The 24,509-nt window shown below is 36.2% G+C and overlaps 1 protein-coding gene across 6 annotated transcripts in view; it reads left to right on the top strand.

Moving 5' to 3' along the window:
• LOC109109131 (phospholipase C, eta 1) overlaps positions 1 to 24,509 on the top strand; it is an 86,488-nt gene continuing 61,979 nt past the window's right edge. For 3 of the 6 annotated variants that reach the window (XR_006157045.1, XM_042743804.1, XM_042743803.1), the window contains exons 1-2: positions 2 to 195; positions 6,910 to 7,021. Coding sequence is in view for 3 of the 6 variants with exons in the window: in XM_042743804.1 (XP_042599738.1) it covers positions 6,943 to 7,021 (79 nt within the window). In the remaining 3 variants the exon portion in view is untranslated. Of the gene's footprint in view, positions 196 to 6,909; positions 7,022 to 9,526; positions 11,336 to 24,509 lie in introns of those variants that run through there. The other 3 variants (XR_006157043.1, XM_042743802.1, XR_006157044.1) reach the window with 2 other exon arrangements.

Genomic DNA, 24,509 nt, shown 5'->3' with positions numbered 1-24,509 from the left:
CGGCTCCGGTCAGTCACCAGTCCGGAGCTTTTGAATGAGAGCGGAGACTTACAGTTAAACTGTACATGGGAAGGAGAACCCTGGAGACGCGTGTGTAGAGGAAAATAAGTACACAATGTTTCCATGAAAAGAGTCAAGGCTGACTTTGTTACCAAAGCGGAATTATAAGCAAACTCTTGAGTGAGAGAAACTGAAGTAAGTGATTTGTCTCCATTGTTTGTTGAGAGCAGGTGCACGTTTGAACGGCATCCAGGCGAAGTTTCACTTTTTTCTCTTTTATCTCCTTTCTCTAAGAGACACTCTTATGAACTGTCTCTATTATAAAGTGTCAGTGAACGATTATATATATATATATATATATATATATATATATATATATATATATATATATATATAGACCTTTGTTGTGCAATGTTAAAAACCCTAGGAATACCTTTTTAAACAGTGGATTTAGGCTTATTGTTAACTTATATAGTCTTCTTGGTGTACAGTTTGGCAGATGGTTGAATTGAAATGACATTATAAATGCATTACTTATCCAGAGGGTGGCATAAAAAAAAAGCAAAAGCTCAGGTGGTCTTCAGGTCCAGTGGAGGGGATTTACAGTATCCAGGGGGCATTTGTTCAAATCCCCACTCATGTGCAGAGGTGACTGCTCTGTGTTATATGTAATGTTCAGAGGGTAAGTCTGTCAAAACATGTTCAAACACTTGTTGACAGAACGTTCTGACTTTGCAGGCTGGTAGATTTATCTGGGTGTGTGCTGTTCTCTGAAGCCTCAACAATCACTGTTGCTCATGTTCAACATTTCCCCAAATCCACATATTATTTACAGACTTTAACCAGATAAATATGGACCTAGAATTATTGTGTGCTGTCTTTGTCTCTAAATCTGCCAAAATGGAGCTCAATAAAAAAGATGACACTCTTGAGGTTCAACCCATAACTGATTAATCTCTTTGAAATCACTTTTGAAAAAAAAAATATTATTATAAATTGATACACTGATGTTATTTTAGCTGAGTGATTAAGTGACCTGTATTTACACAAGACACCCTATATAGAGCATCACATTATAGTGAAATAAATGTCAGACACATACTTGAGAAAAGGTTAGGTTTTGCAACCGAGACAATCTTGTTTTTGTCACTGCAAAGAGCTTCTATTCAAAGTGGATGCATATTTCTGTGTATTGGAACGTGTGGGGTAAAATGACTCCAGTGTTTTCCAAGCACAGCGTATCATTTTACTCCCCTGCTCGGGTGTAGTGTGGGGCGGCAAACAAGCTTCTGTGTGGAAGCGGAGACCAGATTAATTATTCAGCTTTTATTCTCTGAGAACAGAAGACAAGACATGTTAACTGTATTCTTTGTGTTCTCAGTGTGGCTTCAGTGAAGTCAGTCCTCGGCGGCACTGAAACAGATCCCAGTGTCTGTCACTAGTTCTGGTTCATAGTAAATGTGCCTGCCTCTACTGTATCAGTCCAAGCCAAGAATGTTTCAGCCTTTTAGTGCATTCATTCAGTTCACTTTAAACTTTAAAAACTTTTTTGCTTCCTAGTTTTTCTTGAAGTTGATCTGTTTGTCACTTGAGTGTTTAATTTTCAGCCTAGCAGATCAGTCAGAATTCTGTCAGGGCCACTTTAATGCAGGCACTTCCTAGTGGCCATCATTAAGGTGCTTTTGTTCAGGGTTTGAGTAACCATAAGTAATTACAAGATTCTGAGATGTTCATGCAGAACTTGCATTATACAACTTAAGAGAACTCCGACTTGTACCACCTGACCATCGCAAGGTCATACTGAAAACTCAAAATGGCAGGGACATTTTATCATGATTAATATACTTTTTGGAAATGGACATTTCTTTCAGACTTAAAAGGTACAGATTTGCAGATAATGAATTTCTTTCTTTCTCTCTCTCTCTCTCTCTCTATCAATATAAACTCTGGTCCCTCAACTATGTATACCCTTTTTTTTCTAATAGCGATGCATGTTGTAAGTAACCTGTGTCTTGTTCTCCAAAAGTTTGGTAATCATTCATAACAAAGCTCTCTATTCTAAGTAACTTATAACTAACTTGTTTTTAAAGAGTGATTATAACCTTCTAGGAGACCTGTTATACATTTAACATTTTGAAAATTCAATGCATAATAGCTGGGGTAGTGGGAGGAAAGGGGGAGGGGTTCCATGGGGGGAGCAAGTGGGCACTGAAAACAAAAGCTTGAAGAGATCTATAGCAAATATTGTGATGCTCTCGGAGATGACAGATTCTGGGAATAAAATAACAGCATTTTCTGTTAGAAATATGTTTGTGAGTGAGACAGACTTTTAGGTACAGATGATAATGCAGAAACATGAGTCAGCAGTTTAGCTGGATTGATATTTATTCTTCTTGACAGAGAGAGTGAGAGAGGCCGTCCACTTTTCTGCAGGATATGGGAGGGCTCTAAAGAGGGGTCTCCTAGGGGGAAAGTGTCCTGCTTTACAGTCAGAGGGGGTGTGGGGTCACGGGGTTAGGCTCTACCCCCACAGTTAAATCTATTTTAAGTGCAGTCACCCCAATCCCCTGTGCTCAAACTCTCTCATACACACTGATTTATTAATGACCTTTCTTGAAAGCTTGAATACATGTTTTAATTATTTGAACATCATATTTCAGATTTCTCATAATTCTAACTTTATATCTTACTAGTTGACTTTTTATTCACCAATTCTGATTTTATCTTGCAATTGCAACTTTGTTTATGAAAATTGTGATGATAAGTGAGAATTTGTCCCTATACTAAAGTGTGTTTTGATATATATATATATATATATATATATATATATATATATATATATATATATATATATATATATATATATATAACACTTTAGTATAGCAGTTCTCATAGTTGCTTATTAGTATGTCTATTATTAACACAATTGACTGTTTATTAGTACTTATAAAGCACATATTCTGCATTTCCATATTCTACATCCCTAATCCTTCCCAACCTACTACTTTAAATCTTAACTTACTATTAATAAGTAGCAAATTATAAGTTTATTGAGGCAAAGGTTATAGTTAATGGTTTGTAAATAATGAGAATTGTACCTTAAAATATCGATACCATAATGATGACTATATATTTGAGAGTTTTTATTTTTATTATTTTTTTTTTTTACTTTATATTTAACTCTTAATTCCCTTTATTTTTGAGGCAGAAATTGTCTCCAATAAATTACTATGTAAATATTTACCTATAGTTAAAAATGTATTTAAAATTGCAGTAATGGTTGTTCATCACCTATCATCACCATTAATTTTGTGTTATTGTCTGGCTAACCAATGTAGCTAAAACCTGGTAGCATTTTCAGCAATGCAGGGTTGTATGAATATTAAGTGAAGTCAGTACTAAGGAGTTGTATGGGTCAAAATGATAAATTTTTCTTTTATGCCAAAATCATCAATATATTAAGTAAAGATCATGTTCCATGCAGATATTTTGTAAATTTCATACCATAAATATATCAAAACTTAATTTTTGACTAGTAATAATGCATTGCTAAGAACTTCATTCGGACAACTTTAAAGGCAGTTTTCTCAATATTTAGATTTTTTTGCACCCTCAGATTCCAGATTTTCAAGTAGTTGTATCTCAGCCAAATATTGTCTCATCCTAACAAACCAAAAACAAATGAAAACTTATTTATTTATTCATGTGTTGACCCTTATGACTGGATTTGTGGTCCAGGGTCACAAATAAAATACTGGTGAGATGACAGTTTGTTGTTTTCTGGGTATAAGCTAAATTATCATTTGTATTTGAAAGTTTATTTAAGGTTGATATGTTACCCCAGATATGAGAACCGTTTACCTTTAATCATGCAAATGTTGTTGTCAGGTTATATACACTTATACCACTCACACACTACACAATTCACAATGACAATAACTGTGCTTGAATTATCAAAGACACAATCTAAGAGAAATACTGATGCATCGCAGATACTAAATATCTAGACCTGTCTGCGATCCAGGTCCTGTACAGTGAAATGTGTTTTAAATGATGAGCAATGACAGACTGTTGTGTAGTGTGAAAGAACAGCAATCTGATGACTTTAAAAGTTGCGTAACATGCAGCCAAGTGTTTTAAAATTCAATTTAGGAGAGATAAATATCATTAATTGTGCCTAATTTCTTACTTGAGAAGATAAATGCACAACTGAAGACTAAAGGGGTATTTACAGTAAGTGTTTACACTGAAAAACCAACTTGAAGTCATTTGATGTTGATAAGGGCTTACAATTGGAGGTGACATCAGTGACAGAGACTGATATTAATACTACAAAGTTTTGCATATTAAATTTAGGCAAATGTGCCTACCAATGAGATCTACCCCCAGATATGGTTAATGCAACTGAATAGAAAATGCCAACAACACAGCAAGTTGCCAAACATCCAGCTATTTAATTGTCAGTGTGAATGCGCCTAAAACCTTTAGTGATTTGTATTGATTTTCTACACAGAAATATGACCACTGTCCACCAAACTCCCCCTCAATGAGCCTTGTTACTGAAATGAGTCCATCCTTGATTTGCTTTTGCAACAGAAGCTAGAGACGCAGGCCTTACATAATCCAAGAAGGTTATTTTTTTCCACTTCCTAATAATGGGACGCCACCGAACCAGATTGTGTTCCTCAGGGGCAGATGGGACTTTCTTATGACAGTACAAACAGCATGGTTTATTGAAAAGCCAAGCGCTCACATTACCACACTCTGACACTATAATCATTCTCAATTTGCTCCCTCTGTGTGGATAATGCCTGCTGAAAGGGGCTGCTAGCCTCTTATCCCATAGCTAATGTGCCTCATAGTCACAGGAATAAATTTCTCAAGCACATGTGACAGCTTTTGATTACCCTCACATTTATATTTCTGCTATTCTGACAGGAAGCGACAAATCACAAGATGAGAGAAACCAGATGAGCTGAATGGAGTGAGAGGTTTGAAACAGGTCTCCAGGGTCATATGGATCGCATTTACAGCATGTTTTGATCCGCCTTTTTGTCAATTTGTCTAGAATCTTGGCAGTGTGGTTCACATACACATCAGAGATGCTCTGAATATGACATTGTCCCTGATTTTGACCTTTCTCTTTGAAATACCTCCCATGGAGTCTCTTCTTGAACCGTCTGTACAGTATTGTAAGTTTTAAAGTAACAGTTTTTCATTTGCATCTCTGTTACTGTTCTGTTAGGTTTTTTTCTCCAGCAGCACCTGTTGCGTGTCTGTCTGCTGGTGATTTATGGGAACATCCTGAGGGAGAAAGTTCCGGAAAAAGCAAGACCCCTGTCGGCTCCTGCTTTAGTGTCTGATTTCAGCTTGTTTCAGGAAATTAGTGCAGACTGAGGCCAAAGGGTCAAACGCATAGACTTTGTGGGGGGCTCTGGTTAGAGTGAATAGTTTCTGTTACGATCCGACTCCACATGCTCTTCATTCCACCAGTTATGGGTAGCAAAGTTTTTATCTATGGAAGTGTCACAAGTTTTAGAATGTAAGATTTTTTTTATTTTTTTGAATGTTTTTAAAAGAAGTCTCTTCTGCTTGCTTTAGAAAATAATGTAATATTCTGATTTGCTTCTCTAGAAACATTTATCATTATTATTATTATCAGTGTTTCAAAAGAAATTAAAGAAATTAATGCTTTATAATGCCTTTATTCAGCAAAGATGCATTCAATTAAGACTTTATGATGTAATGTAATGCAATGTAATACACACACACACACACGTACAGACATTGTTAGAATGCTCGTATGTACTGTGTATAGTGTGGATTATTTCTTTTTTTCTAAAGTTTGGCTATTTTTTTACATTTCCTCTCCTATTTTTTTCACATTTTAAAAATGTTTTATATATAGCCTAATATAATATAATATAATATAATATAATATAATATAATTTAATATAATATAATATAATACAACATAATATAATATAATATAATATAATATAATATAATATAATATAATATAATATAATATAATATAATATAATATAATATAATATAATATAATATAATAAATGAATTAATTTAATTATTTTATTTATTTGTTTGTTTGTTTGTAGGATAGTTGAGAAGAACTGATAGGACCGTATAAGGAGAGATGTGGGAACCCAGATCCCCAAAGGCAAACAGTTTAGCTTTGGCTAAATTGCATCTTATTTAATCCAAAGCAATATTTTTATTTTATTTTATTTTTTATGGGAAGCTAGGATTTCCATTCAGTCGTATAGCGATTGTATTGAGCATTACCGTTTCTCACTTTATTTTATTTTTATTTTATTTTATTTTATTTTTACTTTTTTAAGAGTGATCTTCTCCCCCTTAAAAATGTATCTGTTTTAATGCTGAAGACCACCTGTGGACAGAATAATTATATTTCCTAGGTGAGAAGTTCCTCACTGTTTTGCAAGTAACTAAAAATCTTAACAAATCATTTCACACCTATGTATTCTGCATTTATAATGGCCATGGATGTGTAATAAACTCTCTCAGGGCACCTTCAGCCCTCAGTCCCTTTCTACCCAACACACATACACACTCCTTTTCATTCCCTGCTTATTTGTCCCTCTCATCTCTTTCTCCACAATCTCTTTTGTAATCCCATCAGTACACTCAGTGTTGTAACTGTAGGTCTGCACCTGTCATTTCCAATCAGAGCGCTTTGTGCCTGACGAGATGTGAGACTGAACACCAACGTCTAGCTGTCACGGCACATGGGTCAAAACCTTTATCAGTTGAATATGTCTTCATACAAGCAAAATGCATATTTTAATTTATTGCTGGATGCTGTTTGATAAGCTATACTGTATATTTAACAACATAAATGAAACATCTTTTTTTTTTTCTCCGTTACAGATATTCCGCTCTCCATCCTTCCTGGATCCCATCATGAGCTACAGGAAGATGGACAAGTATGGAAGCCCACAGTATTGCCGCCATTTTCTGGCTGACAACAGTATCTTCCATGGTAGGTTTATGTCTGTATGATGGATATATCGTAATGTGCCGTTGTTATACAGAACAATACGAGAACTGAGAATTTTGCACTTCTCCAAATCTCAGGAAATGTGAAGAGTGGTTTTTGATTACTTGACCATCAGATGCATTTGGGACTGGTATACACAAGGTGGTGCTGTAACTCACATCATGATGATAATAAAGCGCTGGTGCTGGATTGTTTGGGGATTGCCATCTTCGGTACTGAAAGGAAAGAAAATCAGTCCTTCTTGACTTGATGACGTTTGTTTAAATGGGACTGTGTCCCCAAGGCCACATCACTGAGCGCAAAACTGACAGCTTGACAGAAATATACTACAAATAGCTACAGATAGTTTGAAAGTGAAAGATTTGTCCAGCCTTGCCACGTGCAAATTGGAGACGGGGGTAAAGGAGGGAGTATTGACAGATGTGCTAAGAGCCAGGCAATAAATTCTTATTATTAAATGCTAAAGGTTATAACCTACCTAAAGCTAGACGCAGATCTTCATATGTTCATCAGATGCTTTAAATTACCTTTTGACCACATTTATTTTTTTGTCATAATTTCCAGGCCTTGAAATTTAATGTACATTTCTATTTTGAATATAACATTTATTTAATAATATTGAATATATATATCTATGTTGAATACAAAAGTTAGTGCTCAAAATCTAGAAATATCAAGGAATTTAATTTTTCTTTTCTCCATGAAAATGAGCATTATTTTAATAAATGTTAACTTCCATAGATAAATATACACTACTGTTTACAACTTTGTGGTTAAGATTTTTTTTTTAAAGAAATCTCTTAATCTCAAGTTCTCCAGGCTGCATTTATTTGATACAAAAACAAACAAACAATCAACAACAACAAAAAATACTAATATTGTGAAATTTAAAAAAAAAATTAAATATTTTTTTCTATTTTAATATATATTCCAATTTCATCTATGATGTTAATTTATAAGATGCTCATCTGTGTTAATTTATGATTTCTGCTGGCAAAGCTGAATATTCAGCTATCATTGTTCCAGTTTTCAGTGTAGCATGATTCTTTAGAAATCATCATTCTAATATGCTGATTTGGTGCACAAGTAACATTTCTTATCAATATTTAAAATATTTGTGCAGCGTAATATTCTGTGAAATCAGTCTTTTTGTTTCAAGATTGAATAGAAATTTCAAAAGAAATTATTATTATTATTTTTTTAATATATAGAAATTCTTATAAATAACATTATACGTGCCTTTACTGTTACTTTTGATCCATTTAATGCTTCCTTGCTGAATAAAAATCTACTACCATACCCATTTTCCAGTGGCATATATTGACACGAACGAGATGCAGTTGTGTATTGGTATGCCGGTGTGTTTGCTACTCTGAGAGAGGCGTGATTGTTGTTTAGTGGCTGGGCAGTTGATGCATGATGTCCATCAACCCTGTGGGCTGCAGCCCGCCTGTCTGTCTGAAGGAGGTGTTTTGTCTGGCTCTTCTTGCGTGGCATGCTGGGCTGCACCGCTGCAGTTTTCATTCTTTAAACATTTTCACTCCGTGAGTGATTTAAGCTTATGAAACCTGTGTTTGCTTCAATTCCACAGGTCCCTTTTTATATTGCACTGGTTTCCAGTGGCTTCCTCTCAAACTGTGTGTCACTCTATGTCTCTCACTGTTTTATTGTCATTTGCCTGCTCATTTTTCTCAGATGGCTAGTGTAATAATGATTAAGGAGGAGATAGTGATGAAAGAGGAGAATAAGGAGTAATGATGAAGTGGAAATCAAGTTTATATGCATCTCTAGAAAATATGAGCGGTTTTATGTGATACGAATCACTTGTAAAATAAAACCAAGAGCTGTGTATGTGTGTGTAAATCGATTAGTGCTTTGATTCCCCGAGTAATGCCTGGCCAGCCAAATTTGATAGCGCCTTAGACACATTTTCTTGCCACACAATACACACATGAATAGAACAGGGAAGCCTAACATTATACTGACCTAACAGAATCCTCAGACAATATTGATTGGTTCACCTTTATTCCAAACTACTGTACAGCTCTGGGAACATCTACTTCACTCTACATCCATCGGGATTTATTCTTTTAGTCCGCAACAATGTCCCATTCGACATTTAGCATTTTAAGGGTACAAACACACACACAAACACACAAATTCGGCTTATTTATGTGCTGTGAATATGAAACCCTCAAAGGAATCAGCAACAAGATCCAGACTTGCTTATATTTATGAGGCTTTATTTCCATCTGTCACTGATGCTTGTGTGATGGATGAGTGTGACGGAGACTTCACAGTGAAGTGCTCGCCAGCTGAAACACTGAGTGAGCATATTTAACTTGGTACATCACACTGAGCATATTTAACAGCCATTTTAGTCTGGATAGAGGTGATTTTAACATCTGTCAGATATTAAGGCAAATTTAATAAATGTGAAAAGGAGTAGTTCAACCAAAAATATTCTGTCATCATTTTTTACGTTTTATATATCTGCATTTATACATTATTTATTCATATTGTTCCAAACTTCTTTGACTTTCTTTTGTGGAACATATAATGCGAGATTTTGCAGAATGTTCATGCTGCTCGATTGCATTCAGTAAATATATGATTGTGGACGCTTGCAAATAAAGGAATAAATTACATTTTTAAATATATTAAAATAGAAAACAGAATGGCTTCAAAAGAATTGGAATATAGAAAATGAGTCATATTGACTACTTTTAATTATTCTTTTTTTTTTCAAATTTGAGGCTTGAAAGAGCAGTATGAACATTCTACAAAACATCTTTTGGATTCCCGCATAAGAAACGGTAGTTTATTTTATCACACACAGGAAAAGTGTGGGGTCAGGGGTTCCTAGGGAAAGCAAGAACTGATAAAATGTAAATGTATAGCGTGAAAGCAGTGTAAGTCACTTTTTACAAGCATAAATATAAAAGTAGAGAATAGGTCATACAGGTTTGGAACGTCCTGAGGGAGTAAATAATGACAGGATATTGTTGCGTGAACTTTGCACTGAAGCATCGAAAACAAATGTTTATTTATTTAATTATTTTACAATTTGTGGTATATGTGTAATGAAGGCCATTATGTGCAAGCTGAAAATCTGTTTACAAATTTCTCACATCATATTTCCTCTCACTGTCTGCAGTCCAACATTGCAGCACATAGATCAATGAAAAATACATTATGACATATTAATCTTTTAGAAACCTTCCACTAATAGCTCTCAACCATGCTTCAATGCACATCAGTCTGTAAAGATGTGATGAGAGAGTTCATTTATTATCACAGAAACGTGACTTTAAACTAAATCAGATGGTGTTAATCGGTTTATTCTTAAATACCTGTGAAAGGGGGATGATTTCAGGTAAATTGGGACATGTTTTATAAATCAGTGTCAAAAAGTGATCTAGTTTACCTGAATTCTCCCTAACAAAACAATAGTTGCTGCTAGACAACTTTGATGCTTCTCTGAATAACTTTTTGCTGGAACAACAAATACTGGCCAAAGTTCACGCCAAAACGAAAAGTCTGTCATGTATTCACCCTCATGTTTTTCCAAGCGTCTGTTTCTTCTGTATAGAGGTGATACGACGTATAAGACGCGATAGAAGCGAACGATTCTGCATATCATCAAAAGTCATACAGGTTTGGAACGACTTGAGGAAATTACAGGGGTTTGAGGGGGTTAACTATCCCTTAAACGACATATGCGCCTCAGGTGATCTACGACTCCTCAAGTAATTTGCTCTTTGTTTGATTTAAAAGACAGACTCACTAAGGAAACTAAGAGTTAGACTACATGTTGACCTCTTAATCGCTTTTATAACATCCACATCCCCTCGTCTCCCCCTCCCCCCTGCTCGCGAATATGTGCAGAAAAGAAGCACAGACATGCCTCGTGCAGAGATCAGTCACTGAGAATGAGGCGAAACGAGCGCGAGTGAGAGAAGAGGAGCGCGCGCGCCTCACTGAGCGCAGATTGGAGAGCTCCTTTCCGCGCGCATTGATTACGCGAATCAAATGGATTTCTTAAAATGATTCATTTAAAATTTATAGCCAACATCTATTTATTAATATGTAACCGCATATAAATTCCTAAGGAAGGGTGTCCTATTACAGATAGCCTATATTTAATGGAAGAATGCAGTGACACCTGCATTCCGAAGCGCGCATTTTGTTTTCTGATCGTCGTACCGACAGGGATTCGGTCTTGATGCGGTGTTTACCTGTTATCAACTATAATGGCAGAGCTGGAAGTTTTGAAAAATATCAATTTTGAGAAGGGTGAGTCATGCATTACGCTGCTATGATATCAGTCACATAACTGTTTTTATTATTGTTTATTTTCTGGTCGGTATTTTGTCTTATTATTAGGTACTAAGGCTAACCAATTAGACACTATATATGAGGTATTTTAATATAAGTGATGTTGGCAGTGTGTATTTTGCGGTTTGTATACGCTTGACTTTAAATGCTATGCTCTCTGAGAGGAGCGCTGTCCAGGGTTCTACATCGGAATGCTGTTGTACTCTGTGGACTGTGGGAGGGGGTGAGAGATGCCGCTCTAAAACGAATCTACAGGCTGTGGCTAATTGAATGTTTGCCATCTATTTAGTTCTCAAGCTGTGAAACTTAATGTTATGATTTTATAATTGAGGATCTGATTTGTTATACCAATTACATTAAAACCATTACGGTTCATTATGAAGAGCATTTCAATCTGCATTTTGGAGCTATAAAATAAATGGGATTTGTACTCCAGCCTTAAAGCCCTGCTTTATTAGGATATGGTTAGTGTTTGGTGCCATCTGTGTCATGAGCTGCAGTTAGAATGGGATTCCAGAGGTGAAGAACCTATGATTCTGATATTACTGAACGCACATGGTGGGTTCAATTCCCAGGGAATGCACAACTGACAAATTGTATACCTTCAGTGCAGTCTAAGTCACTTTGGATAAAAGTGTCTCCTAAATGCATGAATGTAAATATATTTTGAAAACCTTGTGATAGTACTCATGGTATGCATATTTGCTAGTAACCAAAGCAAACACTGTGAAACAATTATACAGATTTACATTTAAGATGTGTTGCTTCATGATTTTGACACCAACATTTCTGGGTTCAAAACCAAGCAAATTTTGGTTGCATATAGTGTCAGAAACACAGAAGAATGAAATGAGATCAAATACGTGTCTGAGAGAGGGGCGCAGTGCTTTAGTGGTGCTCTAGGTGAAAATATCACCTCTGCCTCTGACTACAGGGAAACAATGCTAAATGTAATGAACTATAAAGGTGTTTATGAGCCGTGATGATGACCAGGGTCTCCTAGGGTCATTCCTTTGGTGTTTTCTGCAATTCTTTTAGCCCTATGTTATTCTTGTCATACTGTTAGAGACTTTGATAAAGGATTTAAACTGTCATTAGATATTTTGGGTGCTATTCTTTATAATAGTGCAATTTACCAGTAGTCACATATTTAATATTGAAAAGCTGAAAGTGTGAATAGCAGTAAATTAATACTGGCCAAACGCATTAAATCTTCGTATCTGTGAGGGATGTCCGATCAGGTTTTTTGTGCCCCCGATCCGATGCGAGTCATTGAATATTGAGCATCTGCCAATACCGAGTCCCGATCCGATGCTTGTATATTCCTAGTGTTTGATGCACAATCCAAGTAGGCTACATTCAAGTTATTAAAAATCAATCCAGTGTATACAGAGTTGTACAGAGAGTAAAACTAATGCATGTTTGTGTGTATTCATAAGATACACTCTCTCTATGTATATCTGCACATACTGTATAAAGACATTTGGGACTACTGATGTATTTTATATATATATATACAATAAGCAGAATAATTGCAACATAAAAATAAAAAAAGTAAAGATAAGGTTAGAAGGCATGAAGCTTGCATTGTCAGAACGCCATGCTGTCAGACATATTTGAAGCAAAACTCAACCCACAGCAACGTGTTGCAGCAATGTCTCAGATAGGCAGTAAATGATAAACGAATAAGTGATCATTACAAAAATGCACATCAGTTACATTGAACACGGAAGCTCAAACGTTTGTGACATGCTATAACAGACCTCATTGGTTCTTGTGCGACTCACACACATTTCTTCTTCTTTTGGTTTTAATAGCAGCTGAACGTGCACACAAAGCCACTGGAAGGCAAGCCTGCAACCTTAAAGGGGTCATATGATGCTGCTAAAAAGAACATTATGTTGTGTATTTGGTGTAATGAAATGTGTTTATGCAGTTTAAGGTTAAAAAAACACATTATTTTACACATACTGTACATTATTGTTTCTCCTTTATGCCCCGCCTTCTGAAACGCGTTGATTTTTACAAAGCTCATTGGTCTGAAAGTGTGCTGTGATTGGCCAGCTATCCAGTGCATTGTGATTGGCCTAATGCCTCAAGCATGTGATGGAAATGTTACGCCCCTCACCATACTGTGAAGCTGTGTCCCAGCCGGAGCGATGAGACATAAACATAAAACCCATTATAAACGTGATATAAACTTGATTTCTAGTCGTGTCTTCTTTTGGAAGGCCAAACAAAGTAGTTTCGCTTTCTCTGCGAAACAGCATCACACACCGCGGCCTTGAGTGAGCGGAGGCCGGAGGCACAGGCGGATTCTATGAAGGATTGAGTGAGCAGAGGCGGGCAGCTTGAGAACGGCGTGGCAGGCGGATTCTATGAAGGAGTGTACCTTGTGCGTGTGGCAACCACATGTGACAACCCCGGGCTGGACTCCGCTTCGTCAATGGTGAAAACCGATTCGGTGATCCACAGTGCAAAGTTGATGTATTTCCTCAGTGACCAGCACGGATCAGCTCCAGGCATGACGAAGCGGATATCATCCTCTTTTGGAAGCTAATGCTAGCACTGTGGCATGGGGAAGGAGACCAGAGGCCATTTTTTTGAATGGATGTCAATGGAGGAGAGGCTTCACTACGTTGAATAAACAGCTTTTTAGATGAAACAGCTTATCATTTCATGAATTGACAGCATATTGGCTAATCTTCAGGATGTTTTACACTAAACAATACTTTTGGATTGAACTGTTTTTAGAGTTTTCACCAAAAAATAATGCCGTTTTATAAGAGAAGTCACTGACTTTTTGCGTCAGATGGGATTCAGCTTACGGCACTTCTCATTCATTCCTATGGTATCTGTAAACGGCAATTGAGTGTCACACAACTCTGACTGAAATTCAATTACGTCAAGGCTGTAATGTGGTTGGTTATTAAGTCACACTTGATCCAAGTTGACCATTAGAAAAATAAAAAAAAAAAACCTTAAAACGAACAATACAAAACAATGAAAGATACTCTGAACAACCCTAAAAAAATGCTTGATCGGTCCGATCCAGATCCTTGAGATAGGCTCAGGACATCCCTAGTATCTGTACTTGCTTATAAAATATAATACAAAGAAAGATAGATTGTGTTACTTTTAGTGTGTAAAATACCAGAATAGCAATAATAAAAGCTGTTTAGTCCCTGCACCACAATGGAATGACCTTGCTGTTTTCCTTTATATACAATGTCAACAGGTTGCTCCTGTTTGTAAGTTTATGTTTGTTTTTGAGTGCAGTGACTGTTTGGTACTCCCCATGCAAAGAGAAAATAGGTCTTTTTATGAAAAAAAAGAAGAAAAAATGCTTTCCCTCTCAGATAATGATGATTCACTGCAGTATTCCCTTTATTTTCAGACCTCACCTGCATACACCCATCCCTTTTATTTCCTTTCCTTTCCTTTTATTTTATTTCCTTTCCATTCCTTTTTTACTTTCTCCCTTGTGCACTGACTGTCGTTACTCCGTTCTGTCTGTGTAGATGGTTTGTCTCAGTGTCTGTCAATTGAATTTTATAAATTATAAGAGACAAGCTTAATCATCCATTAACTTGGTGTAATGAGGTAAATGTAAGAGGTTGTTTTGGGGATGTACAGTGGCCCCTATTGCTGTCTTAAGGTATCCCTTGAGAGTAGTGAGCTCAAGAGAATGGACATGACTTTTCATCTTAATGTTGAATGTAGCCATAGGTCTTTATTATCATCCACTCTGTATAAGCTAATAAGCTTCAGTTGAACAACAAGCACCATTAGAGCCAAGCTGGAGGCAAATTTCCATTCAGTGCGTCTCCATGGCCCTTCTTTCTGAAGTGGAGAAGATTAGACAGTTCACAGGGGTACTCGTTCTGTTGTGTGAGATATCTGTATCAGTTCTGCACCATCCATGTGCTGGGTAAAGAGAAATGGCAAAGGGGAGGGGCAAAGGGGAGGGGCAAAGGGGAGGGGCTTCCCCAATTGGCTCAAACCTTACTGAGCATCTCCCCAAACACCAGCCTGCCTTACAGTGCGTCTTTGATGTCAATACTAGGAACGCATGGAGGGAATGCTGTCAGAGCAGCAGTCATGAATATATTAAGATCCCGCACAGTTATTTTTGTTCTGATGGATTGTGGGGGCTCGGTGGGGGTTCTTGTTGAAAGCATGGTGGTGCAGTGTGAGTGAAGGCAGTAATATCATCATTGTTGCTAATTAAGACAGAGAAGATGTGATAAGTGGTTATTTCCTCTTTTTGGATCCACCATTTGGAACATTGACCACCAGGATCCCACAATACATACCTTCAGCTTTTCTGAATAACCATTTTCGAATGGTGTCCACAAGGGTTCTATCATTGGTCTTTAATTGCTTCCTATATTTTCCCTCGATTCCCACAAGACATACCTTCAGCTTTTCTGATTACCCTGGCAGAAGTTTTTCAAATTAATAACGGAAGCAGATGAAAAATAATCTGTCTTGTATGTGATATTTGGCAGTGCAAATCAAAAAAGATCACACATCTTTTACTCAATCTTCTAAACCAATTTGGCTTTTCTTCTTCAAAATAAAACAAAAAAACCAAATTTTCTTTAGAATTCACCAATAAAACAGAAAAAAGTGAGTTTTTGTAGAATGTACAGTTCACTCTTTCAACATAATGAAAGAGAATGAGGACTGAAATGGCTCCAAGCTCCAAAACCATAAAAAAATACTACAAAAGTACCATAAAAGCGGTCCATGCATTAATATGACACCGCATTATATATCTTTTGAAGCCATACAATAGCTTTGACAAACAAAAAAAAAAAATTTAGTACAAATATTCAACTAAAACAACTCTTTTTTATCCCTCCTTGGCATTCTAAACTTCCCCTTCATTGTAATTGTTTTTCAATGAATTGGTGGATTAACTTCACAAAACTGATCTGAATTATATGTTCATGAATCTGACTACCTCTGAACAACAACGTAAATGTTGGTCTGTTTCTCAAACAAAACCATTACATTATTACCATCGATTAATCAAGAGTACATATGGGCTACTTTTATTGTTCGTTTGTGTCCTTTTTGGGGCTTGTAAACTTCCCCTTCATTGTAATTGTGTGTGAAGTGACCATTACATTATTACCATCGATTAATCAAGTAATCGGCTAAGAAGTATTTTTTCTTTATAAAAGGACAATACTCAATATACAAGAGATGTCTCTTAAAATAAACAACTAATTTGTTTCCTTTTTAGAAAAATGAGCATTTTTATTGCTGAAATTGGATACGTTAATAACCATTAAAAATAAACCCATTTAATTCATTTAATTGCCAAATTACATTCAAAATGCAAATACAAATATATCAGTAATAAATAAATAAAATATAAATATAAATATAAATAAAAAAATAAAATAAAAATGCAAAAATCAATTTCACGTTACTTTAAAAAAGCTAAAAATTACAACCCAAAACTAAGGCATAAATCAAGAAATATAAAAATAATCAGTTTCACATTACTTTAAAAAAGGTAAACACTACAAACTAAAACTAAGGGATAAATAAAAACAATAGTAATAAAAATAATAATAACACCTAAACATTGCATTTATGTCGTGCAACTTAACCTTCAAGTTTCAGCCTAACTAAAGCTCAAGCATGACATTCTTGGAAGGCTTTGAGGCTTTTGTAAGAGGCAAAAAAAAAACCAAAAAAAAACCAAAAAAAAAAACCCGTGGCCAGTAAGGTACATTGGAACAAGAACAAGAGTCATTACACAGTTTCTAAACACATTTTTCTGTAACATGAAATTATAAATATCTATATAATAAACCTGTGTGTGTCTCTGTTTTTTGTGTGTTATTGTGTGTGTGGGGGGGTATGTGTGTGTGTGAACAACTTGTTTTTGATATCCTTCATATTATGTGTGCTGGTCAGTTCACAGCAGTGATAGAAATTAATCTGTTCCAATAAGTTTAACTATTTAAACATTTTTTACATTTTATGGGTATTTTTACCTTTATAAAACACTTTTTTTTTTCTAAAAGTTTGCATAATCTTTTGAGTCAAATTCGTACATTTAATCAGTCAATTAGAATAATTAGATATTTGGGCTGTTACCAAACAAATGATATCAGTAAATAAAATTAATCTTTGCAATGCAGAGGAAACACAAAAGCTGCATCTGAAGAAGCATTTAGATGTAGGCCTTAATTTAGCTCAGAGGGACATGAATGCATTTAACCTGCAGCTACAAATGCATAAATAATATTTTATTTTAAACATAAAACATTGAATACTGATATTTACAATTATTTAAAAAATGAAAAGATACTTTAAATGTAAAAATTAAAACCGGCAATAGGTGGTAGCAAGTCACTGTTAATAAGTGAGTCATTGCGATTGAACCGAATCATTTAAACGGTTGATTCATTCAGGAACTAATGACCATCATGTTGCTCAGAGATGCAAAACTGTGTTTGGAATTATTTTTTGTTGGCAAAAAAGAGCAAAACAGGCAATATGGTGTCTAAAACGTAAGTCTCTTAATATTTTCTTCTTGTTTATTGAACTGTTGCATAAAATCAGTATCACATTTGTAATCATGCTGATTTTTAGAGGTGAAAACTGGCACTTTTTGTGTGATGTTGACTAAAGCCCTATTCGGACGGTAATTGTTTCTCAGGGGGTTGAAGTGATTTTTACCATTTACAAAGGGGTATTCGGTGTTTTAATCGCTGTCAGAATCGAGGATGTCAGTGTTTTTCTCTCACCACCCCCGTAAAAATCCCCAGCCAAATTACCTACTGTTTCTTGACAAACACTGAGGTTGTGTGGTAATTTAATTGCTGTCCGAATCCACATCTCTGAGTTTACAAGAAGAAATTGATTCTAAATTCAGTGCTTAAACCCTTTTTGAGCACTCCCGAACACTGTAAGGTATGTTAACTATTGTACTTCGGTGTAATTTGCACACCTATTTATTTCTGAAATGTTGGAAAGTATTTAAAAGAACAACACTTCATAACTGCTCACAGCGACTGGGAGCAGAAAGATAAGAAAAGCACGCAAACATTCGAAATGAGTCTTTATTATGGCAGCAGCTGGTATGCAATACAGTTTTAAAATGTGTATTATAAATGGATGTATAGGCTACATAACTATATTGCGTATAATTATATACAACTATAGCGCGTCTTTTTAAACAGGAGATTTAAATAAAATAATAAATAGGATTATATGTCGTAAAATATGCTTGGAATAATAAGAATACATTTTACATAATAAGTATTTTTAAATGCATTTTACACAATAATAAGAATACATTTTTTAAATGAAATTCATTTTGTTTACAGCAGACAATTATGTGACTAGTTGCGTGAGCAGCACGTTCCCAGGTTCGTAGGATCGCAGAACTCACCCCTCCTCTGTGAATAGATCGCCATTCGAATCCAAAAGTTTTATCACTGAGGTGATATGTACATTTATTTTTACAGATGTCCACATGAGAAACAATTACCGTCCGAATCGGGCTTAATTGTGTGTTCGTTTGTGTGTGTGTCACAGAGAGAGAATGAGACAATCAACATGAATGGCGCTTAGTCTTTCACAAAACATACCCTGTGTTCCATTCGGAAGGGCTCATCCCTATGCCCTAATTCCTTAAAAGGGTTTACCCTCCGGAGTGAGAGCTTCAAAGGGTTGAAGGGTGTAGGGGACCAGATATCTGTTTCTTAAAGTGCCCTTCTGTGTCATCATCACGTGCCCACATGGAGGGGACATCATCATGCAAATAATCTGCGCAAAGGATCATGGGAGCCCGAAGTGTCCATCAGTTGTACCCTTCAAAATCATCTATCATCATAACCAGCATTTATCGGGTTGTGCGTCAGTAATAATGGTCTGTGGGGAAACACAGTGTTCCGTGTGTAGTCACAGTAAATGGACTAAACGAAGCCATGAGGCAAATTATTTTTTTTGTAATCGAGTTACTCGAGGAATCGTTTCAGCCCTAGTTTAAGAGTGTGTTCTATTGGGACTGCACGATTTGTTGTATATTATTCATGATCGTGTTTCTCTCGAATAATTAAGCTTCATCATCTGTGATACTGGTCTGCTGTTTATTTATAAAAAAAAAAGAAAAAAAGAAGAAGTCTCATTTGATCATTATTTTGCATTGGTAACAAGCCTCCACAAGCTGTCATGCTTAGGGTTGCCAGATGTCAAGAATTTAAATTAAAGCTTTTCTCCAAAATGGATACATTTTCTGTTTTCTGCCCAGTGTTTTAGTGAATTTTCCCAACCTTGCAACCATGTGCATGCACCAAAAAAACAAAATAAATAAATAAATAAATAAATACCTTGGTAATATGTATGATGAAGCTGAAGATTTTCCATTGTGATGTAGTGTAATACAACCAGATTGAGTTTATTTTTTGCAGAGCACCCAGATTCTCCTACAAAAATATTGTCCATTTAATCTTTCCCCTTTTCTAACCTCAAAAGAGTCTTTGGGGTCAAGAGAGTTAAAATGCCACATTACGGGCCTTCTGCCTGCTGTGTCTGAGAAGAACGTCTTCCTGCATCTGACCAGCGGTCAGGACACATAGATCAAAAACCAGTGCCACAGATTAATACAATTTCATATTTGGATAAATTCATCTTCACTCTTCCACAGGGGTTGGCAACCTTTTCGGCATGACGTGCCATTTTTAATTTTTCTGGTTAACCACTGTACCAACACCCCCACCCCCCTCTTTTTTAATGTTTTTTGTATTTATACAGTAAATACACATTTTAAAATGATACGATAAAAAACAATAGGCCTATTTGATTTTCATGCAAATAGTTTCTGAGGATTTTTTCTTAAATTGTTTTTTTTAATTTTTCAAAAGTTTCTTGAATAACAGATATACAGTGTGACCATACTGAACACCACTGTATATGTGTGTGACAAGGCCAATGCATTTAAGGGCCCATATTGTCAAAACAGAAATTTCCTGGCTTTTTTCACGATAACTGAGGTCTAGCGGCTATTTAACTACCATATAAGTTTCAAAACAGTCAGTCCATAGTAAAATGCACACAGCCTGCATAAAGTAGCTGTGATTTTTCACCAACCGTTGTGACTTCCGTAAAAGGTTGCCGTCAGAACCACACAGTCACTACCTTCAGTCACCACCTCGAGCACCACCATCGTCCCACTCTACTTTTGTCAAACACCCAGACAACATCACTGAGCATTGAGCAACAACAACACTGAAACATGTCGAAATGGTTTACTTTAACCACAAACCCAGATCGGCCGACCTGTAACGTTATACTCTCACTCAAAGGAGGAACGATCTGACAGGATTGTTACTATGAGGTGGTCACATCTAACGTGTATAGTAAAGACAAACTCACAGTGTCTATCTAGTCATGATGAAAATGTACAGGGGTGGACTGGCCATCTGGATGTTCTGGAGAAGTCCAGAACGGCCATCCATCCAACGGTCGTCGGCCTGGCTGATTCATCATCATCAAAGAAAAAGTGTCAGATAAAGTGAGGTTGACAGCCGACAAAAGGGGGCGCTAATGCAATCTATTTTTGCTTATAAGAAACCGAAACTACCATATATGGCCCGCAGTGTCTTTTAGCAACGGCCCGCTGGATTTTAGACTCGGATGATCAATTTTAAAATATTTGAAATGTAAGTCACGTTTAGATTGCTTTCAGTTTATAATGTTAATACTATCTCCAACCAGGATTTCAATTCTCTGTATGTCAATTGCTATCAACTGATAACAAAGTTTCCCTTCTGAATTAGCTTAACTGGCCAAGTTTTATAGTTAATAAAATCTTTAAAAACAAATTACATTAATTATAATCGAATTTCTTTCAATAAATAGGAAATTGAGTAAGACGATGTAAAAGGTGTGTGAAATTGGATTAGGAATCTGGCCCTTAGGTATAAAGGAGAAAAAATGCTGGCCCTTGTCACTATAAAAGTTGCCCATCCCTGCTATAGAGCATGTAGCCTATGAGCACTATATTAAAATCCCAGGACACCCCTAGTCCGAACGTTCACTGCTATTTATGACATATTTGAGAAAAAAAAAATTGAGTAGTTTGCGTCACTGGATGTAAATGTTGGTCATTTATTTCTATCGTAAATCATATTGTTAAAAGTTGACTAATATTAAATGATTTGCAGCTTCATCTTACCTCGCTACTTCATCTTTAACGTTAAACTGATGCTTCACACTCTGCTTCTGTGAACAGTAAACCCCATCTCAGTCATTTTGACACTGACGAGCACTGTTAGACCACTGAGGCTTTGTTTAGATGCGCCTAGTATGTGCAGCAGTCTCGCGCGCATCCGTAGACTAGCACAAGTAAATTTTCACACTTTAATAGTGTTTATAGCTCCTAACAGGCTGTGTAACAATTACAGGACAGAAGAGCGAGAGAAAATTAAGACACCAAGCGATTATCCCTCTTCCTGCCACTGTTAGCACACGTGCCATAGGTTGCTGACCCCTGCTCTAGCATGTGCAGGACAGAAGAGCAAGAGAAAATTAAGACACCAAGAACTTGAAGATGTGAAGATGTCATTCATATTGCAAATTGTAAGACTAAATGATTTATAGTGGATGTTCAGCTGATATCATGAGGAGTGGAGGAGTTTTCAATAAATTAGTGACTTCCCCTCCAGTTCCACTCTTGCACTCCATATGCACAGTTCAGATCAATGGACCTCAGAGAGAGTAAAGTTAAATCCCCCTCTTAGGTTTTTCAAAGAGCTCACTTTAGATCTGTCTTTTTAAAGTTACATCTTTCTTGACCCGCACTGGATTCTTTATGCATTGTTGTATTGGTTTTTATGCGTCCTGTGCTCCACGTGTCCTTTTGAATACAAAAAAGCCTCATCAGATTTTGTGGGATCACGAGTTGTACTCGTGTTATGTCATACCATTAACATTATCTGCTTTCTCTTCCATCTCCATTACTTATGCTGCTCACTTTGACCCTCTAGGATAAAAACACATCTATTCAAAGCCCCACCATCATGCACATTTCCCCACAACAATACATTAGCTATTCTGTGTAAATCCCTGCTCGGTACTGCTTTCTACTGTCACAAAGGTTCAAAGGCTCCGTGTGAATAGCTGGCAGGATAGAAGATAGATGAGCAAAGAGAGGGTGGAGTGAGGGGTACTGGGTAAAGAAGTGGGCTTTAGATGTGGACACTCAAAGAGAGGTTGCGGCTTGCAGTCTCAAGGGAAGGAAGCAAGAGAGAGTTCTTCAGGGATGGCACTCAGTTTCGAGCGGTCACCTTTGTGTTCTTATGGCATGGGACCCTGCTTCCTGACATCAGAGCGCTCGGCCATGGCCAACGTGGCATCTCTTTTGGCCCGTAGGTTCTACCATGTTGGAGGCAGTGTGGCGGTGCCACAAAAGTGTCGTTTGGCATATATAGGTGAGTTGTTTCTTGTAAGAGTATGTGTGTGGGGGAATGCACAATGTATCGGTTATCAGCTGATATTATTGATTTTTTTTTTATTTGTGTCATTTGGATATTTAATTGTTCATGCCAGTTCCTTCTAATTTTACATTTAGGTTACATTTGCCCTAGTCTAATAGTTAATATGCTGATTTGGTGCTCAAGTAAATTTTTTTCTTACTATCAGTGATGAAAACAGTTGTGTTGCTTAATATCTTTGTGGAAACTGTAATACATTTTTTTTCTTTTAGAACTAATACATTATTATCACTGTTGAAGTGAATATCATTTTCCTACTGTACTTTATAATATTGACTGATTATTTTATTTAGCCAGAATATGTGTGTGTGTGTGTGTGTACTGTAAATAATACCATTCAAATGATTGGGGTCAGTATTTATTCATTTTTTATTTTTTGAAAGAAATATCTTATGCTCACTCAAACTTCATTTATTTAATAAAAACAAAGTATTTATAAAAATATCAACAGTAATATTGTTAAATATGATTATAATTTATTTTAGTATCACGTGATCCTAAAATCATCCTAATATGCTGATATGTGTTCTTGTTATTATCAATGTTGAAAAAGTTGCGTTTCTTAATACTTTTGTGGAAAGTGTGATTTTTGATTTGTTTCTGGATTTTTAATAATAATAATAATATACTACATATAATAATATACATATATATCATTACATATAATAATCAGCTTATTATCAGCATTATCTGTATTTGTGTTTATGTGTGTACTGCTCAGCCAGAGATACATGATGCAGCAGCAGATCTCAAAATCAATTTCTCTTATTGCTCTTTATTGTTTTATGGCTTTCCAGCTGTCAGTTGGGCTGAAAGCACTAACCTCCTACTCCCTGCTCTGAGTCCTAAAATTAGCTCGTATGTTCATTAGACTGACATTTGTGAGCTTGTATTTTTACCGGTGCATTGCATCAGAAATGAGAGTCAACTGAAAAAGAGCAAAAATGATGCTCTGCCTATTATCACCTCTCAGAAATAGTGGAAGACATCTACTCAGGGATCCAGAGCCCAAGAGAGGGTGTGAGAATGGTGTGTGCAGAAAACAGGTTGGTATGTTTGGTGTGAAAGCGTCTGTTTTATGGAACAGATGGCTTGAAATGCAGCGTTCTCCTACAAATGTAAATACAAACCAGCGTTTCGGCTATTTTAAGCTCAAGAAAGGTCTGTGCTATGAAAAGGTGCACAGATTTTTAGAAACACCAAAGTATTTCCTTGACATCCTCTTTAAATGCTGCATTTGTTCCTGCATGAGTGCTTGTTCCCGTCTGTCCTGTTTGAGGTTGAGTTAATTAAGCACGTGTAAAATGAATCAGATTTTGATGCATGAGATGAGATGAAATTGAAGTGTTGGTAAGAATGGAGCAAGTCTATTATCAGATATTTGACTGAACAATGAGAGCACAGAGCTTGCACAGATATATTGTTGTGGATTTATATCACAGACTGTGCACATACACAGTTTAATCTGCTTTATTGGTGTGTGTGTGTGTGTGTGTGACATGTTCCCCATCCAGATCCTCTTCCTCACAGCGCTCTGAGGCACTGTGAACGCTATGACAGTGCTGCTAAACCATCTCGCAGACTTGGCAGTGGCTCAGATCTGCCTT

This window comes from Cyprinus carpio, chromosome B18 (assembly GCF_018340385.1).
Source record: "Cyprinus carpio isolate SPL01 chromosome B18, ASM1834038v1, whole genome shotgun sequence".
In the NCBI taxonomy this organism is placed as follows: Eukaryota; Metazoa; Chordata; class Actinopteri; order Cypriniformes; family Cyprinidae; genus Cyprinus; species Cyprinus carpio.
Note: the sequence above shows the minus strand (reverse complement) of the source record. Positions and strands in the feature narration are given on the sequence as shown.